This window comes from Neofelis nebulosa, chromosome 6, assembly GCF_028018385.1.
Source record: "Neofelis nebulosa isolate mNeoNeb1 chromosome 6, mNeoNeb1.pri, whole genome shotgun sequence".
NCBI lineage: Eukaryota > Metazoa > Chordata > Mammalia > Carnivora > Felidae > Neofelis > Neofelis nebulosa.
Genome location: NC_080787.1, coordinates 28,307,516 through 28,330,304, shown reverse-complemented (window position 1 = coordinate 28,330,304; position 22,789 = coordinate 28,307,516). Strand labels below are relative to the sequence as shown.

General features: G+C 39.6%; 1 protein-coding gene across 3 annotated transcripts in view; it reads left to right on the top strand.

The window, feature by feature from the left end:
* The window catches only part of FAM50B (family with sequence similarity 50 member B), a 31,595-nt gene extending 12,325 nt beyond the window's left edge, over positions 1-19,270 (top strand). The window contains exons 1-2 of one of the 3 annotated variants that reach the window (XM_058733154.1): positions 15,115-15,132; positions 17,967-19,270. In XM_058733154.1, the coding sequence (XP_058589137.1) occupies positions 18,047-19,057 (1,011 nt within the window). In that variant the 5' untranslated portion in view covers positions 15,115-15,132; positions 17,967-18,046 and the 3' untranslated portion in view covers positions 19,058-19,270. Of the gene's footprint in view, positions 1-15,114; positions 15,133-17,966 lie in introns of those variants that run through there. The other 2 variants (XM_058733153.1, XM_058733152.1) reach the window with 2 other exon arrangements.
* Positions 19,271-22,789: the final 3,519 nt, after the last annotated feature.

Below are 22,789 nucleotides of genomic sequence, written 5' to 3'. Positions count from 1 at the left end.
ATATAGTAAAAGCCTCAAAAAAAGATATGTTAAAGCTTCAATAGATAAACTGAAATTGAATACTAAAAAGTAATCAAATAATTTAAAAGAAGGAGTAAAGGGAAAACAGAGGAATGAAAACAGGTGGAAACAAGAGAAAAATAACAAAATGATAGACCTAAATCTTAACGCTTCAGTAATAAATACAAATGGCTCCAAAAAGACAAGGAACACCAGAGTGGTTAAAGAAAAAGAATCAACTATATGCTGTCCATGAGAAAATCACTTTAAATGTACTGACATAAGTTAAAAGAAAAAGATGGAAAAAGAAATTACATGAAAACACTAATCAGAATAAATCCAGAATTACTATAATAATATAAGACAAGTAGACTTTAAAGAAAGGAAAATTACTGGGACAAAGAGGGACATTTGATAAATGGGTCATTCTACCAATAAGACATAACAATCCTAAGTGTATATGTACCTAAAAACAGGACTTTAAAATACATTATTTAAAAATAGGTAAAACAGAAGGGAAAAGTAGAAAAACACAATTATAATTGGAGCCTTCAATACTTCTCTTTCAGGAGTTGATAAAACAAGTGTATAGAATAGAAAATCAGCAAGATATAGAACTGAACCAACTGATCTACTGACATTTTTAGAACACCTCCAAGGAACAACAGAAGAACACACATTCATTTCAAGTGTACATGGGACATTCACTAACATAGACCATATTCTGGGTTATGAGAAAATCCTCATAAATGTAAGAGAATAAAAATCATGCAAAGTATGTTTTCTGATCACAACAGAATTAAACTAGAGATCAATAACAAAAAGATGACTAGAGTATCTCCAAATCTTTGTAAATGAAAACACACACACTTCTAAATAAATAATACATGAGTCACAAAGACTCTCAAAAGAAATTAGAAAATAGTTCTTGGGGGTTTTTTGGTTTTTTTTTTTAGAGAGTGCACATGCACATATGCATGTATGAGTGAGTAGGAGAGCGGCAGAAGGAGAGGGAGAGAGGAATCCTAAGCAGGTCCCATGTTTAGCATGGAGCCCAACACAGGGCTCCAACTCATGACTGTGAGATCATGACCTGAGCGAAATCCAGAGTCGGATGCCTAACCAACTGAGCCACCTGGGTGCCCCTAGGAAATATTTTGAATTGAATGAAAATGAAAACACAACATATCAATATTTGAGGAATCCAGTTAACACAGTGCTTCAAGAGAAATTTATAGGTTTAAATACTTAAATCAAAAAAGAAGAAAGATTTTGAATAAGTAATCTAAGCTTCTACCTTAGGAAAAAGGGCAGGTCAGCAAATAGAGGGAAGGAAAAAATAAAGATAAGAGCAGAAATTAGTGAAACTAAAAAGAGTAACAAGAGAAAATAAAAGAAAAAAATTGTTTCTCAAATAGATCAATAAAATTCAGTAAACTTCTAGACAGACATAAAGAAAAAACAGAGAAGATACAATATAAAGAATTAAAAAAGTAAATCACTGTAAATTCTATAGACAGCAAAAAGATAATGAATAATACAAAACTATGTACATAACTTTGACTGCTTAGATGAAATGGACCAAGTCCTCAAAGGCCACAAAGTATCAAGACTCACCTAAGAAAAAAATAGGCATCCTGAATAGTTCTATCTATATCTGTTAAATAGATTGTAGTTTAAATCTTGCCAAAAAAGAAAAATCTAGGCCAAGATGGTTATATTAACAAATCTTGCCCAATGTTTAAAGAAAAACACCCAATTCTGCACAATCAGCATCATACAGGAAATTCTAGTCAATGCAACAAGGGAAAGAAAGAAAGAAAGAAAGAAAGAAAGAAAGAAAGAAAGAAAGAAAGAAAGAGAGAAAGAAATGACATATAGATTTAAAAGGAAGAAATTAAATTGTCTCTGTTCTCAGACCATAGCTGTTGTTTCAGGAAACATGATGTCTATATGGAAATCCCAAGGAATCTATAAAAAACTTGTAGAATTAGCACATGAGTTTAGCAAGATGGAAAGATACAAGGTCAACAGAAAAAAATCAATTTTATTTATATATATTGGCAATGAGTAATTTGAAATCAGTTTATTTTTTTAATGTTTATTTATTTTTGAGAGAGAGAGACAGAGTGCAAGCAGGGGAGGAACAGAGAGAGGGAGACACAGAATCTGAAGCCGTCAGCACAGAGCCTGGCATGGGGCTCAAACTCACGAACCATGAGATCATGACTTGAGCCAACGTAGGAAACTTAACTGACTGAGCCATCCAGGCACCCCTGAAATCAGTTTTTTAAAATGCCATTTATAATAGCTCTAAAAAAAAGATAAGTAGTTGAGTATAAAGCTAACATGCAGAATCTATGTGCTAAAAATTACAAAGTGCCAATGAAAGAAATGAAAGGAGACCTAAATAAATAGAAAGCCACACAATGTATGTAGCCATACAACGTTCATCTCAAGAATACAGTTAAGATGGCAAATCTCCCCCAAATTGATCTATAAATTTAATGCAATTCCAATAAAAATCCAAGAAGGACTGTTTATATAGACTAGGTGATTCTACAACTTATATGAAAAGGCAAAAGGACTAGAATACCAGAAAGTTCTTGAAAAAGGATTAAGCAATTTTAAGACTTGCCATAAAGTTGCAGTATTCTAAAATAGTGTGATATTAACAAAGGAATAGACACATAGTTCAATGGAACAGAACAGAGTCCATAAATATACCCACACAATATAGTTAATTGATTTTTGACAAAGGTACAAAAAATATTAAAAAGAATAGTCTTTTAACAAATTGTGTTGGAACAATTAGATGCCAATATGCATACAAATTAACTTTGACCTAAACATTGTATCATAAACAAAAAAATTAACTAAAAACTAGACTATATGGGTCCTTTCCATAATTTGGCTATTGTTGATAATGCCGCTATAAAACCAAAAAACAGACTCTTAACTATAGAGAACAAACTTATGTTACCAGAGGGGAAGAGGTGGGGGAAGGGTAAAATAGGTGACTGGGATTAAAGAGTGAACTTGCTGTGATGAGCACCAGGTGTTGTATGTAAGTGCTGAATCACTAAATTGTACACCTGAAACTAATATTACACTATATGTTAACTAACAGGAATTTAAATAAAAACTTGGAAGAAAAAAATATATAAAATGGGTTTCACAACCAGGTAAAAAAATTATTAAAGTGGGTTTCCTGTAAAAAATTTAAAATAAAAAATAGACCATAGATCTAAATGGAAAATGTAAAACTATGAAATTTTGGGAAAAAGCTTAGGATAAAATCTTTGTGACCTTAGATTAGGCAAAGAACTCCTAAATAAGACATCAAAAGCATGATTCATAAATGAACAACTGACAATTTTGACTTCATCAAAATAAAAACTTATGCTCTGCAAAAGTCACTTAAAAATGAAAAGAGAATCTACACTTGTAGAAACTACTACAAATCACATATGTGATAAAAAATTTGTATCCAGAACCCAACAAAACTTAATACTCAATAGTAAGAGAACAACTCAATTAAAAAATGAGAGCAATTAGGCAAGAAAAAGAAATAAAGGACACACAAATCAAGAAGAAAGAAGTAAAACTGTCACTATTTGCAGATGACATAATATTATATGTAGAAAATCCTAAAGAATCCACTAAAAATATTAGAATAAGCAAATTCAGTAGAGTTTCAGGATACACAATCAAAATTTAAAAAAATCTGTTGTATTTCCATACATAAATAACAAACTAGCAAAAAAAGATACTAAGAAAACAATTCCCTTTATAATTCTGTCAAAAAAAAAATACTTAGAAATAAATTTCACCAAGGAAGTGAAAGATCTGTATACTGAAAACTATAAGACACTGATGAAAGAAATTGAAGAAGACACAAATGAAAAGATATACTGCGCTCATAATTGGAAGAATTAATATTGTTAAAATATCCATGCTTCCCAAAGCAAATTTGGGAACAAACAAATTCAATGCAATCCTATCAAACTTCCAATAGCATTTCTCACAAAAATAAAACAATCCTAAAATTTGAGTGGAACTGTGAAAGACCCAAAATAGCCAAAGCAAGCCTGAAAAAGAAGAACAAAGCTGGAAGCATCACTCCCTGATTTCAAACTATATTTCAAAGCTGTATTGGCAAAACAAACAAACAAAACAAAACAAGACAAAACAAAACAAAAATAAAAAACAGAGACACATAGACCAATGGAACTGAGTAGGGAACCCAGAAATAAGCTCATGCATATATGGCCAGTTAATTTACAACAAAAGAGCCAAGAATATAGGATAGGGGAAGAACAGTCTCTTCAATAAATGGTGCTGGGAAAACTGGATGGCCACATGTAAAAGAATGAAATTGGACCAGTATCTTACACCATACGCAAAAATTAACTAAAAAGGGATTAAAGATTTGAATGTAAGATCTGATACCATAAAACCCCTAGTACAAAACATAGGCAGTAAGCTTGACACTTGTCTTGTGAGAATATTTTGGATTTGGTAAAAAAAAATTTTTTTTTTTTTACCAAATAAATAAATAAATAAATAAAATAAATAAATAAATAAGTGGGGCTACATCAAACTAAATACCTTCTATACAGCAAAGAAAACCATCAGCAAGATGAAAAGACAACCTAATGAAGGGGAAACAATATTTGCAAATCATATGTCTGATAAGGGGTTAATATCCAAAATATATAAAGAATTCCTATAATTCAATAGCAAACAAAGAAACCAATTAAGAAATGGGCAGAAGACTGTTATTCAACATATTATTGGAAGTGTTAGCCTCTGCAATCAGACAACACAAAGAAATAAAAGGCATCCAAATCGGCCCGGAGGAGGTCAAACTTTCCCTCTTCGAAGATGACATGACACTCTATATGGAAAACCCAAAAGATTCCACCAAAAAATGCTAGAATTGATTAATGAATTCAGCAAAGTTGCAGGATATAAAATCAATGCACAGGAATCAGTTGCATTCCTATACACGAACAATGAAGCCACAGAAAGAGAAGTCAAGGAATCGATCCCATTTACAATTGCACAAAAAACCATAAAGTACCTAGGAATAAATCTAACCAAAGAGGTGAAAAATCTATATGCTGAAAACTATAGAAAGCTTATAAAAGAAATTGAAGAAGACACAAAAAAATGGAAAAAGCTTCCATGCTCCTGGATAGGAAGAACAAATATTGTTAAAATGTCGATACTACTCAAAGGAATCTACATATTCAATGCAATCCCTATCAAAATAACACCAGCATTCTTCACAGAGCTAAAACAAATAATCCTAAAATTTGTATGGAACCAGAAAAGACCCCAAATAGCCAAAGCAATCTTGAAAAAGAGAACGAAAGCAGGAGGCATCACAATCCCAGACTTCAAGCTATACTACAAAGCTGTAATCATCAAGACAGTATGGTACTGACACAAGAACAGACACTCAGATCAATGGAACAGAATAGAGAACCCAGAAATGGACCCACAAACATATGGCCAACTAATCTTTGACAAAGCAGTAAAGAATATCCAATGGAATAAAGACAGTCTCGTCAGCAAGTGGCGCTGGGAAAACTGGACAGCGGCATGCAGAAGAATGAACCTGGACCACTTTCTTACACCATACACAAAAATAAACTCAAAATGGATGAAAGACCTCAATGTAAGACAGGAAGCCATCAAAATCCTTGAGGAGAAAGCAGGCAAAAACCTCTTTGATCTTGGCCGCAGCAACTTCTTACTCAACACGTCTCCAGAGGCAAGGGAAACAAAAGCAAAAATGAACTACTGAGACCTCCTCAAAATAAAAAGCTTCTGCACAGTGAAGGAAACAATCAGCAAAACTAGAAGGCAACTGAAAGAATGGGAGAAGATATTTGCAAGCGACATATTGGATAAAGGGTTAGTATCCAAAATCTACAAAGAACTTATCAAACTCAACACCCAAAAACAAATAATCCAGTGAAGAAATGGGCAAAAGACATGAATAGACACTTCTCCAAAGACATCCAGATGGCCAACCAACACATGAACTAATGCTCAACATCACTCATCATCAGGGAAATACAAATCAAAACCACAATGAGATACCACCTCACACCTGTCAGAATGGCTAACATTAACCACTCAGGCAACAACAGATGTTGGCGAGGATGCGGAGAAAGAGGATCTTTTTTGCATTGTTGGTGGCAATGCAAGCTGGTACAGCCACTCTGGAAAACAGTATGGAGGTTCCTCAAAAACTAAAAATAGAACTATCCTAAGACCCAGCAATTGCATTAGTAGGCATTTATCCAAGGGATACAGGTGTGTTGTTTCGAAGGGACACATGCACCCCCATGTTTATAGCAGCACTATCAACAATAGCCAAAGTATGGAAAGAGCCCAAATGTCCATCAATGGATGAATGGATAAAGAAGATGTGGTATATATATATATATATATATATATATATATATATATATATATACACAATGGAGTATTACTCGGCAATCAAAAAGAATGAAATCTTGCTATTTGCAGCTACGTGGATGGAACTGGAGGGTATTACGCTAAGTGAAATTAGTCAGAGAAAGACAAAAATCATATGACTTCATTCATATGAGGACTTTAAGGGACAAAACAGGTGAATATAAGGGAAGGGAAACAAAAATAATGTAAAAACAGGGAGGGGGACAAAACAGAAGAGACTCATAAATATGGAGAACAAACTGAGGGTTACTGGAGGGGTTGTGGGTAGGGGGATGGGCTAAATGGGTAAGGGGCACTAAGGAATCTACTCCTGAAATCATTGTTGCATGCTATGCTAACTAATTTGGATGTAAATTTTAAAAAATAAAAAATAAAATAAAATGATAAAAAAAAATAAAAGAAGAAAAAAAAAAGAAATGGGCAGAGAATGTGAATAGAGATTATCCCAAAGAATATATAAAGATGGACAACAGGTACATGAAAAGATGTTTAACATTACTATATGTCAGGTAAATGCAAATCAAAACTACCAAGATAACACATCACATCTATTAGAATGGCTATTATCAAAAAGACAAGAAATAACTGTTGACAAGGGTGTGGAGAAAAAGGAACCCTGTGCACTGGAGGTGGTAATGTAAATTGGTATAGCCACTGTAGAAAACAGTATGTAGCTTCCTCCAAAAATTAAAAATAGAACCACTTTATGATACAGCAATTCCACTTCTATGTATTTGTCCAAAGAAAACAAAAATATTGACTTAAAAAGATGTATGTGTGCCGTGTTTATTGCAGCCTTATTTATAATAGCCAAGATATAGAATCAACCTAAGTGTCCACTGATGGATGGATGACTGAATACCACATTTTCTACATATATGTATATGTATATACATATATGTACATAATGGAATTTATTCAGTCATTAAAAAGAATGAAATATTGCTATTTGCTACAACATGGATGGACCTTGAGGGCATTATGTTAAGTGAAATACATCATGTAGAGAAAGAAATACCATATAATCTTACTTATATGTAGAATCTAAAACAAAAAAACAAAACAATAAAGCAGTGAGCTCATGGAAACAGAGAACAGACTGGTGGTTACCAGAGGTGGAGAATGGAGGGGTGAGGGTGTGAAGGAGGCTAAATGGGTGAAGAGAGTTAAAAAGTACAAATTCCTAGCTACAAATAGGTCATAGGGATATATAGGGATGGGGGTCATAGGGATATATAGCATGGGGGACAAAAAGGAAAAAAAAATAAGCAAAAGATTTCAAAGAACACTTTACTGAAGAAAATCCATAATGGCAAATAAACATGTGAAAACATGATTTTAACACCATTTTCCGCTTTGTGAAATGCAAATTAAAACCTAACGCCATACCATTTACATACCCCTATTAATTAGAATAGCTAAAATTAAAAAATAAATAAGAACACAATACCTACCTGGCAATCCTATACTTAGGGAGAGAAATGAAAACTTTTGTTCACATAAAAACCTCTACATGAATATTTATAGCAGCTCCATTCATAACAACAACTGGAAGCAACCCAAATGCCCAAATGCCTTTAATCCAAATGGCTTAATAGATAAAGAAATGGTGGTGAATCCACAGGATGGAATACTACTCAACAATAAACAGGAATGAACTATTGATACACACAACAACATGGGTGAATCTCAAAAGCATTACAATGGATGAAAGAACTCTGACTCAAAGCTTACATATTGTCTGAATCTATTTATATGACATTTTGGAAAAGGCAAAAATGTAAAAATGAAGATCAGTGGTTGTAAGGGGTAGAGATGGAGGTGGGAGTGTAACTACAAACGGATGGGACAGGGAGTTTTCTGAGGTGATAGTTTTCTGTTCCTGACTGTAATGGTGATTGCGTAAGTGTGTTAAAACTAAGAGAACTGGTATACAACATTCAACTTCTCTATGCTATGCTCACCACCAATGTAGGTATCACTCGTCAACATGCAAAGGCTATTACAATACCATTGACTATATTCTATAACTGAAACTAATGTAACATCATGTGTCTACTATATGTAAAAAAATAAAATAAGATAGTCATGGGGATGAACAGTACAACATAGAGAATAATCATAAAATTATAATGGCTTTGTACAGTGATGGTAACTTACACTTAATATGGTTGGTATTTTGTAATGTAGATGATTGCTGAAGCTGTATGTTGTACACTTGAAACTAATATAATATTATGTGTCAACTATACTTAAATTAAAAATTTAAAAAATAGGGGCGCCTAAGTGGCTCAGTAGGTTAAAGTGTCTGACTCCTGATTTTGGCTCAGGTCATGATCTCATGGTTTCTGAAATCAAGCCCTTCATCGGGCTCTGTGCTGACAGCGTGGAGCCTGCTTGAGATTCTTTCTCTCTCTCTCTCTCTCTCTCCTGCCCCTCTCCCCCTCTCATGCTCTCTTTCTCTCTCTCTCTCTCCAAAATAAATAAGTAAATAAATAAATTTAAAAAATTTTTAAATAAAAACATAAAACAACTCAGAGAACTGTATAAGCAAAAAACAGAGTCAAATTTACAGTTTTTAAGTTTAAAAAAATTAAAAACGACTTTGGAAAGAGTACCTTATAGCAGGGCTTCAGCAGTGTCTCACATATATTCCCGTAGTTAAGCAACAACAGTTATCAACAAAATATCCTCCTTCCCTCCCCACCCCTGCCCCCACAGAAGGTTAAACTATCAACCAAGACATTGGGACAATGCTTGGGTCAATAGTTTCTTCTAAATAATAAGTCTTGGGCCAAGACTTTCTTCTCAGTAAGTGCTAACTCAATAACAAAATGTGGCATTATGGCCAGGGCTATGGTATCACAATATGTGAAGACCAAAAAGTCCAAGATCTAATCAGCTCATGTGTGCACCTCCCCTACCCCAAGGGACAGAGTCAAAAACCATGTTCTATGGACCTTAGCACGCTGTGTGTCTCACATTTTATCATCAGGAAATCAGTCCAGTGGGGACTTCTGAAGCTCGTGCCAACTATAATTAATAACACAGATTTTCTATCACATGTGCCCTGACTAGTGTCTCTGGAAAAGAAAAATGTTATTTAGAATTTGTGAAAATTTGTAGGCATTAGGTATTTGTCAAAACTCATATAATGGCACACCAAAAAGAGCAAGTTGTATTTTGTGTAAATTAAAAAAAAAAAATGTTAACCTTTGGGAAAAGCCTATCTCAAACTGTAACGTAAGACACATTTTAAGTAACTATTTCACGTCTTTTTGTTTATTAGAGCTCAAATTAAAGTGATAGGTGGCAAGAATGTATACCATGAGGTTGGTTCTTTTGTGGTTTAGTTTATTACCGGAAACAGAAAATACAAGTCAGCAGAGAGGTCAAAAATGGAGGGTGGGGAGAGTCTGACCTGTTAGGAACCTAACAGGAATTAGGAATTGTTAGGAATTGTTCTGTTTATGTATTTCACAACCATCCTATTAATGGGGTAGTATCTTCCATGTTTATAAGCTGTTTAAGGACTAAATCCTAATAGTGATAGATCAAGTGAACTACATAATGGTGATCACAGGTGATACCAAAACTCCTCTGGGGCTGCTGGAACCCTGGAAGATCATAATGGCTTTAGGAAAATTATTAACTAGTCTGGCTTTCCATGAGATCTAAACCCACCAAGTGGTTAGCACGTTTGGAGTGTGAGTGCATTTTACAGAAAGCTCCAAGGTGCTCCAGGGTGGTGGTTCCCTGGGAAGCAGAGTGGACATCCAGGAGCTTTGGCTGGTATGAAGGAGTTCTCCAGAAAATGACTGATTAAGAAAAGTTCACATAGAGTTAAACAGTACATTCTGTCGGCTGTAATGATGTTGTCAAGGACACCATAAATAATCCAATGAATATATTAACACCATAAGTGAGATTTCTTGGTTTCTGGTTTGCATTTACTTCAGCGTTCCTTAAGGGTGTGGTCCTTCCCTGTTCACCCAAAGTCAACACTAGGTTCAGATATTTTCTTACCTCAAAATTTCATTTTCTGAATTTATTGAGCAATCATTCCCCATTCACCTCCAGTGCCAAGAAGTGGGTATCTCAGGGTAATCTCCCCTCAACTAGCTTCATTATCTATGAATCCTCTAAACTATCTTAGAAGCAACCCCAGGAACAGGTTTAAACCTGTTGTAAACCCAGTGTCCCCCAACATGCTGGACCCCATGGCACTAGTGGGTGTTCAGTGTTGGCTCAGAACAGTGTCAATTATGGCTGTCATTGAGCTCCAGCCAAAGGTCCCGCAATGTGACAGGTGCTGCTCTGAATGATGAATTCTTCATCCCATGATCACTCCCAGTGGGGAGAAAATAAATGGCTTTTCATTTTTTTAAATTTTTTTAATATTTATTTTTGAGAGAGAGAAAAAGGACAAGTCAGGGAGGGGCAGAGAGAGAGAGAAGGGGACAGAGGATCCCAAGCAGGCTCTGTGCCATAGACAGTAGAGAGCCTGATGCGGGTTCAAATTCATGAACTGTGAGATCATGAACTGAGCTGAAGTTGGACACTTAACTAACTGAGCCATGCGGGCACCCCCAAAATAAAGGTTTTGAGAGAATTAACCAATCTCACTACTGTCTCTTCACTATAATCTGAACCACCCATTTTCAGCAAAGCAAGAAGAGTGGGGTGGCGTTTAGATACCAATAATCTCCATTGACAACATTATAAAAAGCAAGAGGGGACACCGACCAAGGACCAGAGTTGGCTCTAACACCCACATGGCTGGTGATGGAACTAGGCCAACCTCTGATTTGGAGCTGTCTTCTGAGGTCAATGTAAAAAGCCACATTCACTGCACTTTCAAAAAAAAAAAAAACATCCTTGGAAAAACTGTGAGTGACAGTGTAGTATTGTAATGCCTTCTACATGTTTCTACACAAAATAACACTTCCCTTTACTACTTTTCCTCTAAGTGTTCAGTGGGAGAAGATACAATCCTGATTAGTTTAGAGTATTTTCCCTTCTGAGTAAACAACTGGCTTTTTATTTTTCACTGACTTTTTTCTATAGGTATGAGCTCCTTGCCACCCCTCCCTCACCCCTGTTATCTGTCACGTCCCTTCACTTCTCTGGCGATACTTCTAAAAGCTATGTTTCAAGTGACACTTTGCAATCTTAAACAAAAGATGTGTACCTTTTGAAAAAAAAGAGAATCAGAGCTTCATCTCCTATTTGCCCTTCACCCCAGTTTGCCTCCACCCAGCCTGCAGCCATGGAGGTACAGGACAAAACTCACCACAATTCCATTGCTGATTAAACTGTAAGGAACATAGGGGTGCCTGGATGCCTCAGTTGGTGGAGCGTGGGACTCTTGATCTTGGGGTCGTGAGTGTGTGGAGATTACTTCAAAGTAAATCTTCAAAAAAAAACTGTAAAAAACATAAAAGTATATTATTACATATGACATTTGCCATAAGTTTCTCAAAAATGCCTTTTATCTGGGGCGCCTGGGTGGCGCAGTCGGTTAAGCGTCCGACTTCAGCCAGGTCACGATCTCGCGGTCCGTGAGTTCGAGCCCCGCGTCAGGCTCTGGGCTGATGGCTCGGAGCCTGGAGCCTGTTTCCGATTCTGTGTCTCCCTCTCTCTCTGCCCCTCCCCCGTTCATGCTCTGTCTCTCTCTGTCCCAAAAAAATGAATAAAAAACAAACAAACAAACAAAAAAAAAAAACGTTGAAAAAAAAATGCCTTTTATCGAGTTCAGGAAATTCCCTTCCACGTCTAATTTGCTAATTTTCATTTAGTTTTATCTGCAGGTATTGGAGATGTTATTAACATGGTTATTACGTAGGTAGATATTTTAGTATCAAACTATCTTTGAATAGGGCCTACTTTCATATGCATGTGTTCATAAACTGCTGGATTCAATTTGTTAATATTTTGTTTGAGATTTAAGATTACCATATAATTTAATTCCTTGCATTTTTAAAATCTGGTTTAAATATTAACAACTTCCATAATAATGCCTTCTTCCTCCGTGAGTTGGCCAGATACTTCAATTTATTGTAGGGAGAAATTAAATCTTAATCCACCATATGAAGAAGTCAATAGATAAAGTAAAATTGATTAGCCACAAAATAGCAATGTAAGAATTACTGAAGAATAAGAAAGTAAATATGAGAAGAAACATCTGATGGGATTGGAAGGAGTTGCTTCTAGAGAAAAGAGCGATAAAACTGGGCACTGCTTGATTTGCTTTTGTTTTATTTTATTTTGTTTGTTAAAATAATCATTCTAGGGGTGCCTGGGCACCTCAGTTGGTTAAGCGTCCGACTTTGCTCAGGTCATGATCTCACAGTTCCTGGGTTCAAGTCCTGTGTCAGGCTCTGTCCTGACAGCCTGCTTCAGATTCTGTCTCCTTTTCTCTCTGCCCCTCCCCCACTTGTGCTCGGTCTCTGTCTCTGTCTCTCTCTCTCTCAAAAATAAACATTAAAAAATTTTTAATAAAAAAAAATAAGCCTTTTAGGGGTGCTTGGGTGGATCAGCTGGTTAAGCTTTTTACTTCGGCTCAGGTCATGATCCTGTGGTTCATGAGTTTGAGCCCCACATTGGGCCCTCTGCTGTCAGCACAGAGCCTGCTTCAGATCCTCTGTCCGCCTCTCCTTCTGCCCCTCCACTGCTTGCTCTCTCTCTCTCTCAAAAATGAATGAAGATTAAAAAAAAAGTAATAATCCTTTTAATATTACTTTTCTTTTAAAACCATGAATATGTATTACTTTGATAAAAACTAAGGAGCAGATTTAGTTTCACAAAACTCAGAGACATTTATGGTGCAAAATCTATTTTGAGATCTGTGACACCTTCTTCCTTTTCTCTAGTGAACATATATTAAAGTTGTGGCTTGTTTGTCCAAGCTCTTTCCAGCCAGTACATTTTGCATTTCCCTCTCTCTGAACACGTGAAACTTCTCCCCTCCACCTTGCAACATCCCCAAATATTGGATTTCTCCCAAGCAAACGTTGGAAGACATTTTTAACCCCCTCCCCCTATTAGAAAGCATGCAATACAATCATTTTTATATTCATTTAAAATATCCTACGAAGGACTTCTGGTCTGGTGACAGAATTCTGTAGAGGTCAGGCACTGGTTGGTTGGAGGTTTTGTTTTTTTTTTGGCATCTGGTTGAATGATAGGTGCTGTGGCTTTGGTTGGACAACTAATTCAGTATACACTGATGGATGCTGGAGGGATCCTTGAGTGATGATGCTGTCAGGAAGTACTTCCTAGACCCAATTTGGGCTGATTGGGAAGTGTTGCCCTTTACAGACGCTGGTCCACCAACCAGTTTCATGGTAAGGCTGACTCTGGAGATGAGCTTATACACGCCACTTGTTGGATGATCATTTTAAATCAGAATTAAGACTGATGAGAGGTAAACTGAAAACCAATCATGACAAAAGGTATTCCTTTGTTGATTTGTTCTTTTTGTTTGTGATGGAAACTGATTATCTTTTTTTTCTGTTAAAACAATTAAAGCAGTAGCTTTTGAGTTTTGTGGGATTTTTAAAAATTGGCGCCATTGGTTTGCATATTTGCTTTATCTTGTCGCTAAATGGGAAGGAGGTGACATTTTCTTTAAATTAAAATTTGCATATTTAATCAGCATTTCAGATTCCTTGGAGCAGACTGTTGCTCCCTTCCATCTATTTGTGTTATTGTCATTGTTGATACAGTGGAAGAGTTGAAAACAGTAGACTTTAGCTTGCTGGGGTACTTTTCATTGAGGATTGAGATCACAAGCAACTATCATCTTGGGACCCGTGGGGTGGGGGGAGTTCTTAAAATCAGGACTTCAGACTCTAAGAATAAAACTGCTTCCTTCTGTTATTTGTTTTTCTTGTCAACCTTTTCAAAAAATTTAAGACTAACTCTCTTAATTCTGGAGGCTGACTGGCTATGGTATTTGAAGACTGTGATTGAGTTAAGACAATGGATGCTAGATAACAGGAAGAGGAAAGACGAGGTTTGGGGACTATATTGACATTTAGATTCTGATTAGATTGGAAAAGGGCAATTATAGTTGATGTGGTCATATTATATTTGATTGGATTAAAGTGTGGCTGGTTGGATTATCTAATTGAAAAAGGAGGTGGCCAAGCAATCTGATTTATGTTATATCTAATAAAGGTAATCACACAGGGATCCTGGAGAGAAGAGGGTATTGGTAACTTTGTATATCTGGGGGTGGCAGGGGTGGGGTCACTGGAGGCTGCTAGAGGTTTTCTATAGGGGATAACCCTGAAGATGATCTTGAAGGCTGGCACAGTGGACAGCAGGCTTCTAGGAAGGGTATGTCCAAAGGAAACAGTTATGAAAGGGCATCTGGTACTTAAGAACACTAAAATGTTCCAGGTGGCCACTGTATGGTGTGGAGTGTTGGGAAATGGGTGGATGGGTTTGGTGATTAGGGACCTGGTAGGAAAAAATTTAACATTCCAGTTTTATCTCAAAATAGAGAGTTGGAGGAGATTTTCAAGAAAGGGAGTGACATTATCAGATGTATTTTTTATGAGGACCACTGGATTATTTATAGAAGATAGACAAGAATGAGAATACACTGGAGCACCTGGGTGGCTCAGTCAGGTAAGCCTCCGACTTTGGCTCAGGTCATGATCTCATGGTTCATGGGTTCCAGCCCAGTGTTGGGCTCTGGGCTGACAGCTCAGAGCATGTAGCCTGGTTCAGATTCTGTGTTTCTCTCTCTCTCTGTCCCTCCCCCGCTCATCCTCTGTCTCTCTGTCTCTCTCTCAAAAATAAATAAACATCAAAAAAGTCAAAGAAAAAGAAAAGAAAAGAATGAGAATATACTGATGATAGGGCACTGATGAGGAGGCTTCAGGTGGAAAAAAAAGCACAATTGTTATCTTAAGGCCAGTGGTAGGAAAGGAGAGAAAAGGAAAACATATGAAATATTTTCTTTTAATTGGTTATGTGTGAAGGACAGTAGTCCAGGAAAATGCTTAGAATTCTTGTTTGGCCAATTTGGTGAGTGGTAACACCACAATATTTTCTCCTTGGCACATAGGTGCCATATTTTACTATCATATGAGAAAAGGTTTCTTCTTGAGGTTGTGCTCACAGGCAGAAGGACGCGATGAAAGTCTGGCATATATTTCACAGCCAGTTTTTCTAAACGTGGTTCCCTGAGGCACTGGTTTTGAGAAAAGTAAACAGATACTCTGTAGAGGAAGAAATGTTGAATAATCCAAAAAACTTTTGGGAAACATGAAATATTACACCCCCCTTGGAGAGTCACAGTGGAAACATATCAGAGACTCACAGTAAAGAGACTCTTAAACTTTCTTTGACTCTGACTTTCCCATATTTACTTGAGTTTAGAACTCCTTTTTCACAGAACACATATTTGGGGGGATTTAAGTAGACCAAATGCAGTGTTTGTGTTATGAAATTTGGGTAGGATTCGATTATCCACAAATAACTGTGTTTGAATCAGAAGACAGAACTGTATCCAGTGGTGTGCTGCTAAATGTTTACTGGCCAAACTAGGGGAGGTGGGGGAGGTAGGAGAGAGTGGAGGTGTGAGAGATACAGAAGGAAGCACAAAATAGTTGTCTTGGAGAGCAAGACAGCAGACTCCCTGAGGCAGCATGATAGAATTACCAGGCAGTTTTGAATCCCCATTGGAGGGTTGAGGTCATGAACTTCAAGTGAGGCTAGCCAACAATAGCAGTGCTGTTTTCCTCAGCCCTGCCGTTTAGGAGTTATGAAGACAGGGGCTACATTTAACCAGGATTAGAGCTTTTCCAGGCAAGAATAACAGGAAGGAAAGGAGCATGAGAGATGAGAATCCATGCAATGTCTGGTGGGTAAGGAAGGAGTAAGCAGAGGGGGGTATGATGGAGAAGTGCTTTGGATCAGAGGTCTCGAACTATCAGAGGACAATTAGAGTTAGGTTATTTATTCCAAGAGTAAGCAAACTGAAAGGAAAGGAGGTTCTAGAGTTCAGATTTGGGAAATGGGGCACTTGCTCATAGTGATAAGAGCTAGGGCATGGCAAAGGAAGAGGCCATCAGAAGTGAGAAGGTCTAGGTGTCTGGTAGGTTCTGTGGATGACATCCAGGATTATGACGAATAGAGGATGGAGGAGGACGGCAGTTGAGCCAGGTGCTAAACCTCAAGGATTCTGGAGGAAAGGGAATTCCAGAGATGACAGCAACAGCTGGGGGTAGTATCATTGGGTTGCATGAGCTTCAAGGAAGCTAGGAGTTCTAAAAATGTAGAAGAAATGTTTTTGAAACTGCAAAGACATCCCACTTTTAGAGTGTGAGATGATGTGGATGTCAGAGGACATGGATGTGGATGTGATGTGGATGTCCTCTACTTTAGGAGAAATGGTCTCCTCAGGGAACAGCAGACTTCCAGCATGAGACAAGAAGGTAAAGGGAAGGTCCCGGAGGTGGCTGAGGATTTAGGAGAGTTTGTTGATGAAGAGTGTCTTTCCAGAGGGTAGAGTGGAAGAGTTTGGGAGGGTGGGGATGGTTGGATGAGACCTTGTCTTGAGTTTGTGGGGGTGAGGCTCCAGAGGATGACGAAGCTGTAGTGCATGAGGCAGGATGGACTGGTCTTGAGGGAAGATGGTTGATTCAAGTTGAGTCCAATAAAATTAGGGAGAGGCTTCATTCCACTTTGGCTGAAACACCAAGAAGCATCCCTAGATGCCTCGTTTTCCACAGCAAGCAGGGCCATACCTACACTGCTTTTGCACACTTTAGTACTGGGCATTAGGTGGACTCAACAAATACTGCAGAAGTTATTCTCAAGGGACAACAACTAATACGGTCCTGCCTCACTTCTAACATATTAATAGGATCTTAGCTAACATTACCACCCTCTAGGAAAGTACTAAAAGATGCTTTTGTCTGACCCTTCTCCCCTCACTCACTTACCTCCTCAAGAAGAGTGGTGTATCTGATTGCGGGGACAGGTGCCTTCTCCTCCAGGGCCAACCTGGACATTTTCCTCTCAGACTCTGCTTTCCTGTGGTCAATACACCCAAATCCAGTCCCAGGCCCATTGCAGGCCTGCTTTCTTGGTTCCCCAACTCTTGCTTGACGGGGGTACCCAGACAGATAAGGGTACCTGGACGGGTGAAAATTTGCTCTGTAAACCAACCCTCTCCACGTATAGCTCTCAAAACCCAGCTTTGCAATGTTCAACATGGGAGCTATTAGTCACATATGGCTATTTAAATTTAAATTAATTAAAATAAAAGTCATTGTCTTGATGGCACTAGCCACATTTCAAGGGCACAATAGCCTCACATGGCTACACATCAGTCAGCACAGCTACAGAACACTTCCTTCATTCCAGAAAATTCTAGTAGAATGCACCGCTCTGAAACATTAATCAAACCATTGTTATTGGCCCCTTTCTAACTCAAGTGTTTTTCATTGCAGCAGAATCCATGAGCTAGCCCGGAAACTCCCCGGCATCAGACAGGAACTGGAAGCGAGAGTGGGCGTGCCGAGCTGCCAGCATGGCACAGTACAAGGGCACGATGCGGGAGGTCGGCCGGGCCATGCACCTGATCAAGAAGCGGGAAAAGCAGAAGGAGCAGATGGAGGTGCTGAAGCAGCGGATCGCCGAGGAGACCCTCATCAAGTCGAAGGTGGACAAGAAATTCTCGGCTCATTACGACGCCGTGGAGGCCGAGCTGAAGTCGAGCACGGTGGGCCTGGTGACCCTGAACGACATGAAGGCCAAGCAGGAGGCCCTGCTCAAGGAGCGGGAGATGCAGCTGGCCAAGAGGGAGCAGCTGGAGGCGCGGCGGCTGCAGCTGGAGGCACTGCGGGAGAAGGAGCGCAAGCAGGAGCAGAAGCGCAAGATCTGCAGCCTGTCCTTCACGCTCGACGAGGGCGACGAGGGCAACGTGGATGAGGAGGTGGCGGCTAGGGAGCAGCCCAGGTCGGCGGGGCTGAGCAAGAAGAAGAACCTGGGAAAGAATCCAGATGTGGACACGAGCTTCCTGCCTGACCGCGACCGCGAGGAGGAGGAGAACCGGCTGCGGGAGCAGCTGCGGCAGGAATGGGAGGCCAGGCGCGAGAAGGTGAAGCGCGAGGAGATGGAGGTCACGTTCAGCTACTGGGACGGCTCCGGGCACCGGCGCACCGTGCGCATCCACAAGGGTGGCACCGTGCAGCAGTTCCTGAAGAGGGCCCTGCAGGGGCTGCGCAAGGACTTCCGTGAGCTGCGGTCGGCGGGCGTGGAGCAGCTCATGTACATCAAGGAGGACCTGATCCTGCCCCACTACCACACCTTCTACGACTTCATCATCACCAAGGCCCGGGGCAAGAGTGGGCCGCTCTTCAACTTCGACGTGCACGATGACGTGCGGCTGCTGAGCGACGCCACCATGGAAAAGGATGAGTCACACGCGGGCAAGGTGGTGCTGCGGAGCTGGTACGAGAAGAACAAGCACATCTTCCCCGCGAGCCGCTGGGAACCCTACGACCCTGAAAAGAAGTGGGACAAGTACACGATCCGATGACCCCCTTCCCGCTCCTCTGAGGCTCCCTGTCATGTCCCACCCCCACCTTGTCCTGCATATGGAGCCTTGGCGGCCCCCTGGTGACCTCCTGCCCACACCGAGGCAGCGACAGCCAGCAGAGGAAACGGTTTTCTGTACCCTGGAAATTCCAACTTAATTTGGTGACCTTCTTTTCTTTCCCGAAATTTAATAAAGAGCCGAAAGTTCTCGTGATTCAAGTGTTGTCATTCTGTTGCTGATGGTTACTTTTGGTTTGGTTGTTTTGCAGGGGGTTGGGGGCGATTTTTAATGTTACTGTGTGAATTCATGATATGGCCATGTTGAGCTATATTGGAACCATGACTGGGCATACCGTGGGACACAAGTGAGAGTAAGGGGTGCATTTTTGACCTGGGTCACGGTATTTAAAGAAGTACTCATGGGCATGGACTTTGGAGCCAAACTGCCTGTGTTTGATTCCCAATTTAACTTCTTTACCTGCTGTATAATTTGGGACAAATTAATTGAACCTCTGTGCCTCAGTTTCCTCTACTGTAAGTAGAGTAACAATAGCTCTTATGTCATAAGATCTCTTTGGAGATTAAATAAGTATTTGTAAAGCACTTAGAACTCAGTAAATGTCTGTTATTCTTTGGTCTTGGTTAATTTATTTAAAGAACCACTATGACCCATTTCAGAACCATGTGAGGACAAAAGGTTGACCTGCCCACAACTTTAACCAAGATCAGGGGAGTTGGGAAGGGGCAGTGGCTCACAAACTGGGAGAGCAGACCCCTTCTGAGTGATCCTTAGCTAGATTGTTTAGCCCCAGGGGTTGGGAGTTGGTTAGTATAGCCTAGAGATCAGGATTTCTGTTTGCCTTTTGCCTCAAGCTCCAATATGGCTCTGCACAGTGCTGTTAAAGATTCTGTCTTTATTTGCCTTAAAGTTTTGATACTTGATTCAGTGTGGATTTCCTTGTGTTAATGTTGATTATTTAAAATATTGCATTAGGGGCGCCTGGATGGCTCAGTTGGTTGAGGGTCAGACTTCAGCTCAGGTCATGATCTCCCAGTTAGTGGGTTCTAGCCCCACATCGGGCTCTGTGCTGACAGCTCAGAGCCCAGAGCCTGCTTCAGATTCTGTCTCCCTCTCTCTCTGCACCTCTCCAGCTCACACTCTGTCTCTCTCCCTCTCTCTCAAAAATAAATATTAAAAAAATCTTTAAATATTGCATTAAAATATTTATCTTCATTACAGAGTTTTTGGGTGTTTCCACTCCCCACCTCCAACATTTGCCTTAATGCCCAAGGGAGATGCCTCACTCACTTTACCCCAGTCCCAGCTTGGAGGGTAGGAGGGACCCTTCTTTTCTCAGAGTTCTTGACTTAACCCATAAACAAGAACTTCCGCCAGAATGTTGGCCCTCTGGACTGTGGGTCCCAGCATTGGGACTATTAGGATCATTGGGGAAGCTTTTAAACCTTCTAGGGGCGCCTGGGTGGCGCAGTCGGTTAGGCGTCCGACTTCAGCCAGGTCACAATCTCGCGGTCCGTGAGTTCGAGCCCCGCGTCAGGCTCTGGGCTGATGGCTCGGAGCCTGGAGCCTGTTTCCGATTCTGTGTCTCCCTCTCTCTCTGCCCCTCCCCCGTTCATGCTCTGTCTCTCTCTGTCCCAAAAATAAATAAAAAACGTTGAAAAAAAAAAAAATTTAAACCTTCCAATTCCCAGGTCACATCCAGAGTCAGGATCTCAGTGGGACGTAGACATTAGCATGTTTCGAAGCTCCCCAGGATTCAACGTGCAGTCAGTTTTGAGAAGGAATGTGTTAGGGTTGCCTTCTCTCTACCTCTTACTAACTCCTTCCCTGAGATTCCAGACCATACGTACACCTGGGTCAGAGCTCAGGACAGGCTGAGGGCCTTATCTCTGGACTCTGATTTACTTGGTGGTGGTGGTGGGTGTGTGTGTGTGTGAAATGGTACTACCCAAAGTGTGGTCCTTGGAGTGGCAGTGTTAGCCCTTGGCAGCTTATCAGAAAGCAGAATCTCCGGTCCTACCCCACACCTACTGAATCAGAATGTGTGCTCCAACAGGATCACCAGGTGATTCATATGCAGAGTAAGATTTAGGGGCGCCTGGGTGGCGCAGTCGGTTAAGCGTCCGACTTCAGCCAGGTCACGATCTCACGGTCCGTGAGTTCGAGCCCCGCGTCAGGCTCTGGGCTGATGGCTCGGAGCCTGGAGCCTGTTTCCGACTCTGTGTCTCCCTCTCTCTCTGCCCCTCCCCCGTTCATGCTCTGTCTCTCTCTCTGTCCCAAAAATAAATAAAAAAACGTTGAAAAAAAAAAAAAATTTAAAAAACCTGTAGCCGGCTAGATGTCTGTCCTATAGTCTGCACTTTTTTTTAAATAGTGATTTATCTTTGAGAAAGAGAGAGAATGAGTGGTGAGGGACATAGAGAGAGGAAGACAGAATCCAAAGTAGGCTCCAGGCTCTGAGCTGTGAGCACAGAGCCTGACTTGGGGCTCAAACCCATGGATGGCGAGATCATGACCTGAGCCAAAGTTGGTCACTTAATCGATCAGGTCACTCAGGCGCCCCTCTATAGTCTGCACTTCTAACATCTTAACTCAAGACCTAGACTTAGAGGGTGCTAATAGTAGGACCCCACATCTTCGCTTGCAGGTCCAAGCTACATTTTCTAATCCAGCTTTAATTTGAACATTGATATCCTGGCCACAGTCCAACCCTTGCATCTGTTTCTTAATTGGTTTGGTGTTACTTAGACTCACTTAGTTACTTAATCCTTCCATGCATGACAAACCCCACAAAGTTCACAGTGGCTTAAGCAAGCTTATTTCTTTTCCTGTACAAATCTAGAGATAAATTTGCATAGCATCAATCAAAGACCCAGGCTACTTCCATCTGTTCTTTTACCAAAGTGGTCTCCATACCGCAGATACCTCATAATCCAAGATGGAAGCTCCAACTCCAACCACCACATACACATACCAGGAAACAGAAAGAAGGTAAGGGGAGAAGGAAAGCCCAAAGGCATAAAATGACTGTCTCTTAAGGATACGTGTAAACTGACAAATAATACTTTGATTTAGATCTCTTTTGCCAGAGCTTGGTTCTTTGGCACACTTTGCTGCAAGGAAAGCTGGGAGATGTAGTCTTTTTTTTTAATTTTGAAGAAAAAATTATTTATTTTTTAATTCAAGTATAGTTAAGATACAGTGTTACATTAGTTTCAGGTGTACAATATAATGGTTCAACAATTCTAACATTACTCAATGCTCATCATGATAAGTGTACTCTTTAATCCCCTTTAACTATTTCATCCATCCCCCTACCCACCTGCCCTCTGGTAACCATCAGTTTGTACTCTGTAGTTAAGATTATGTTTTTTGGTTTTTCTATTTTAATTGCTCATTTGTTTCTAAGATTCCACATACGAATGAACTCATTATGGTATTTCTCTTTCTCTGACTTATTTTACTTAGCATTATACTCTCTAGCTCCATCCATGTTGTTGCAAATGGCAAGATTTCATTCTTTTTCATGACTAATATCTATATCTATCTATCTATCTATCTATCTATAACTATCTATCTATCTACATACATATTACCATATCTTCTTTATCCATTCATCTATTGATGGACACTTAGTTTGTTTCCATAATTTGACTATTGTAAATAATGATGCAATAAACATAGGGCTGCATATATCTTTTTGAACTAGTTTTT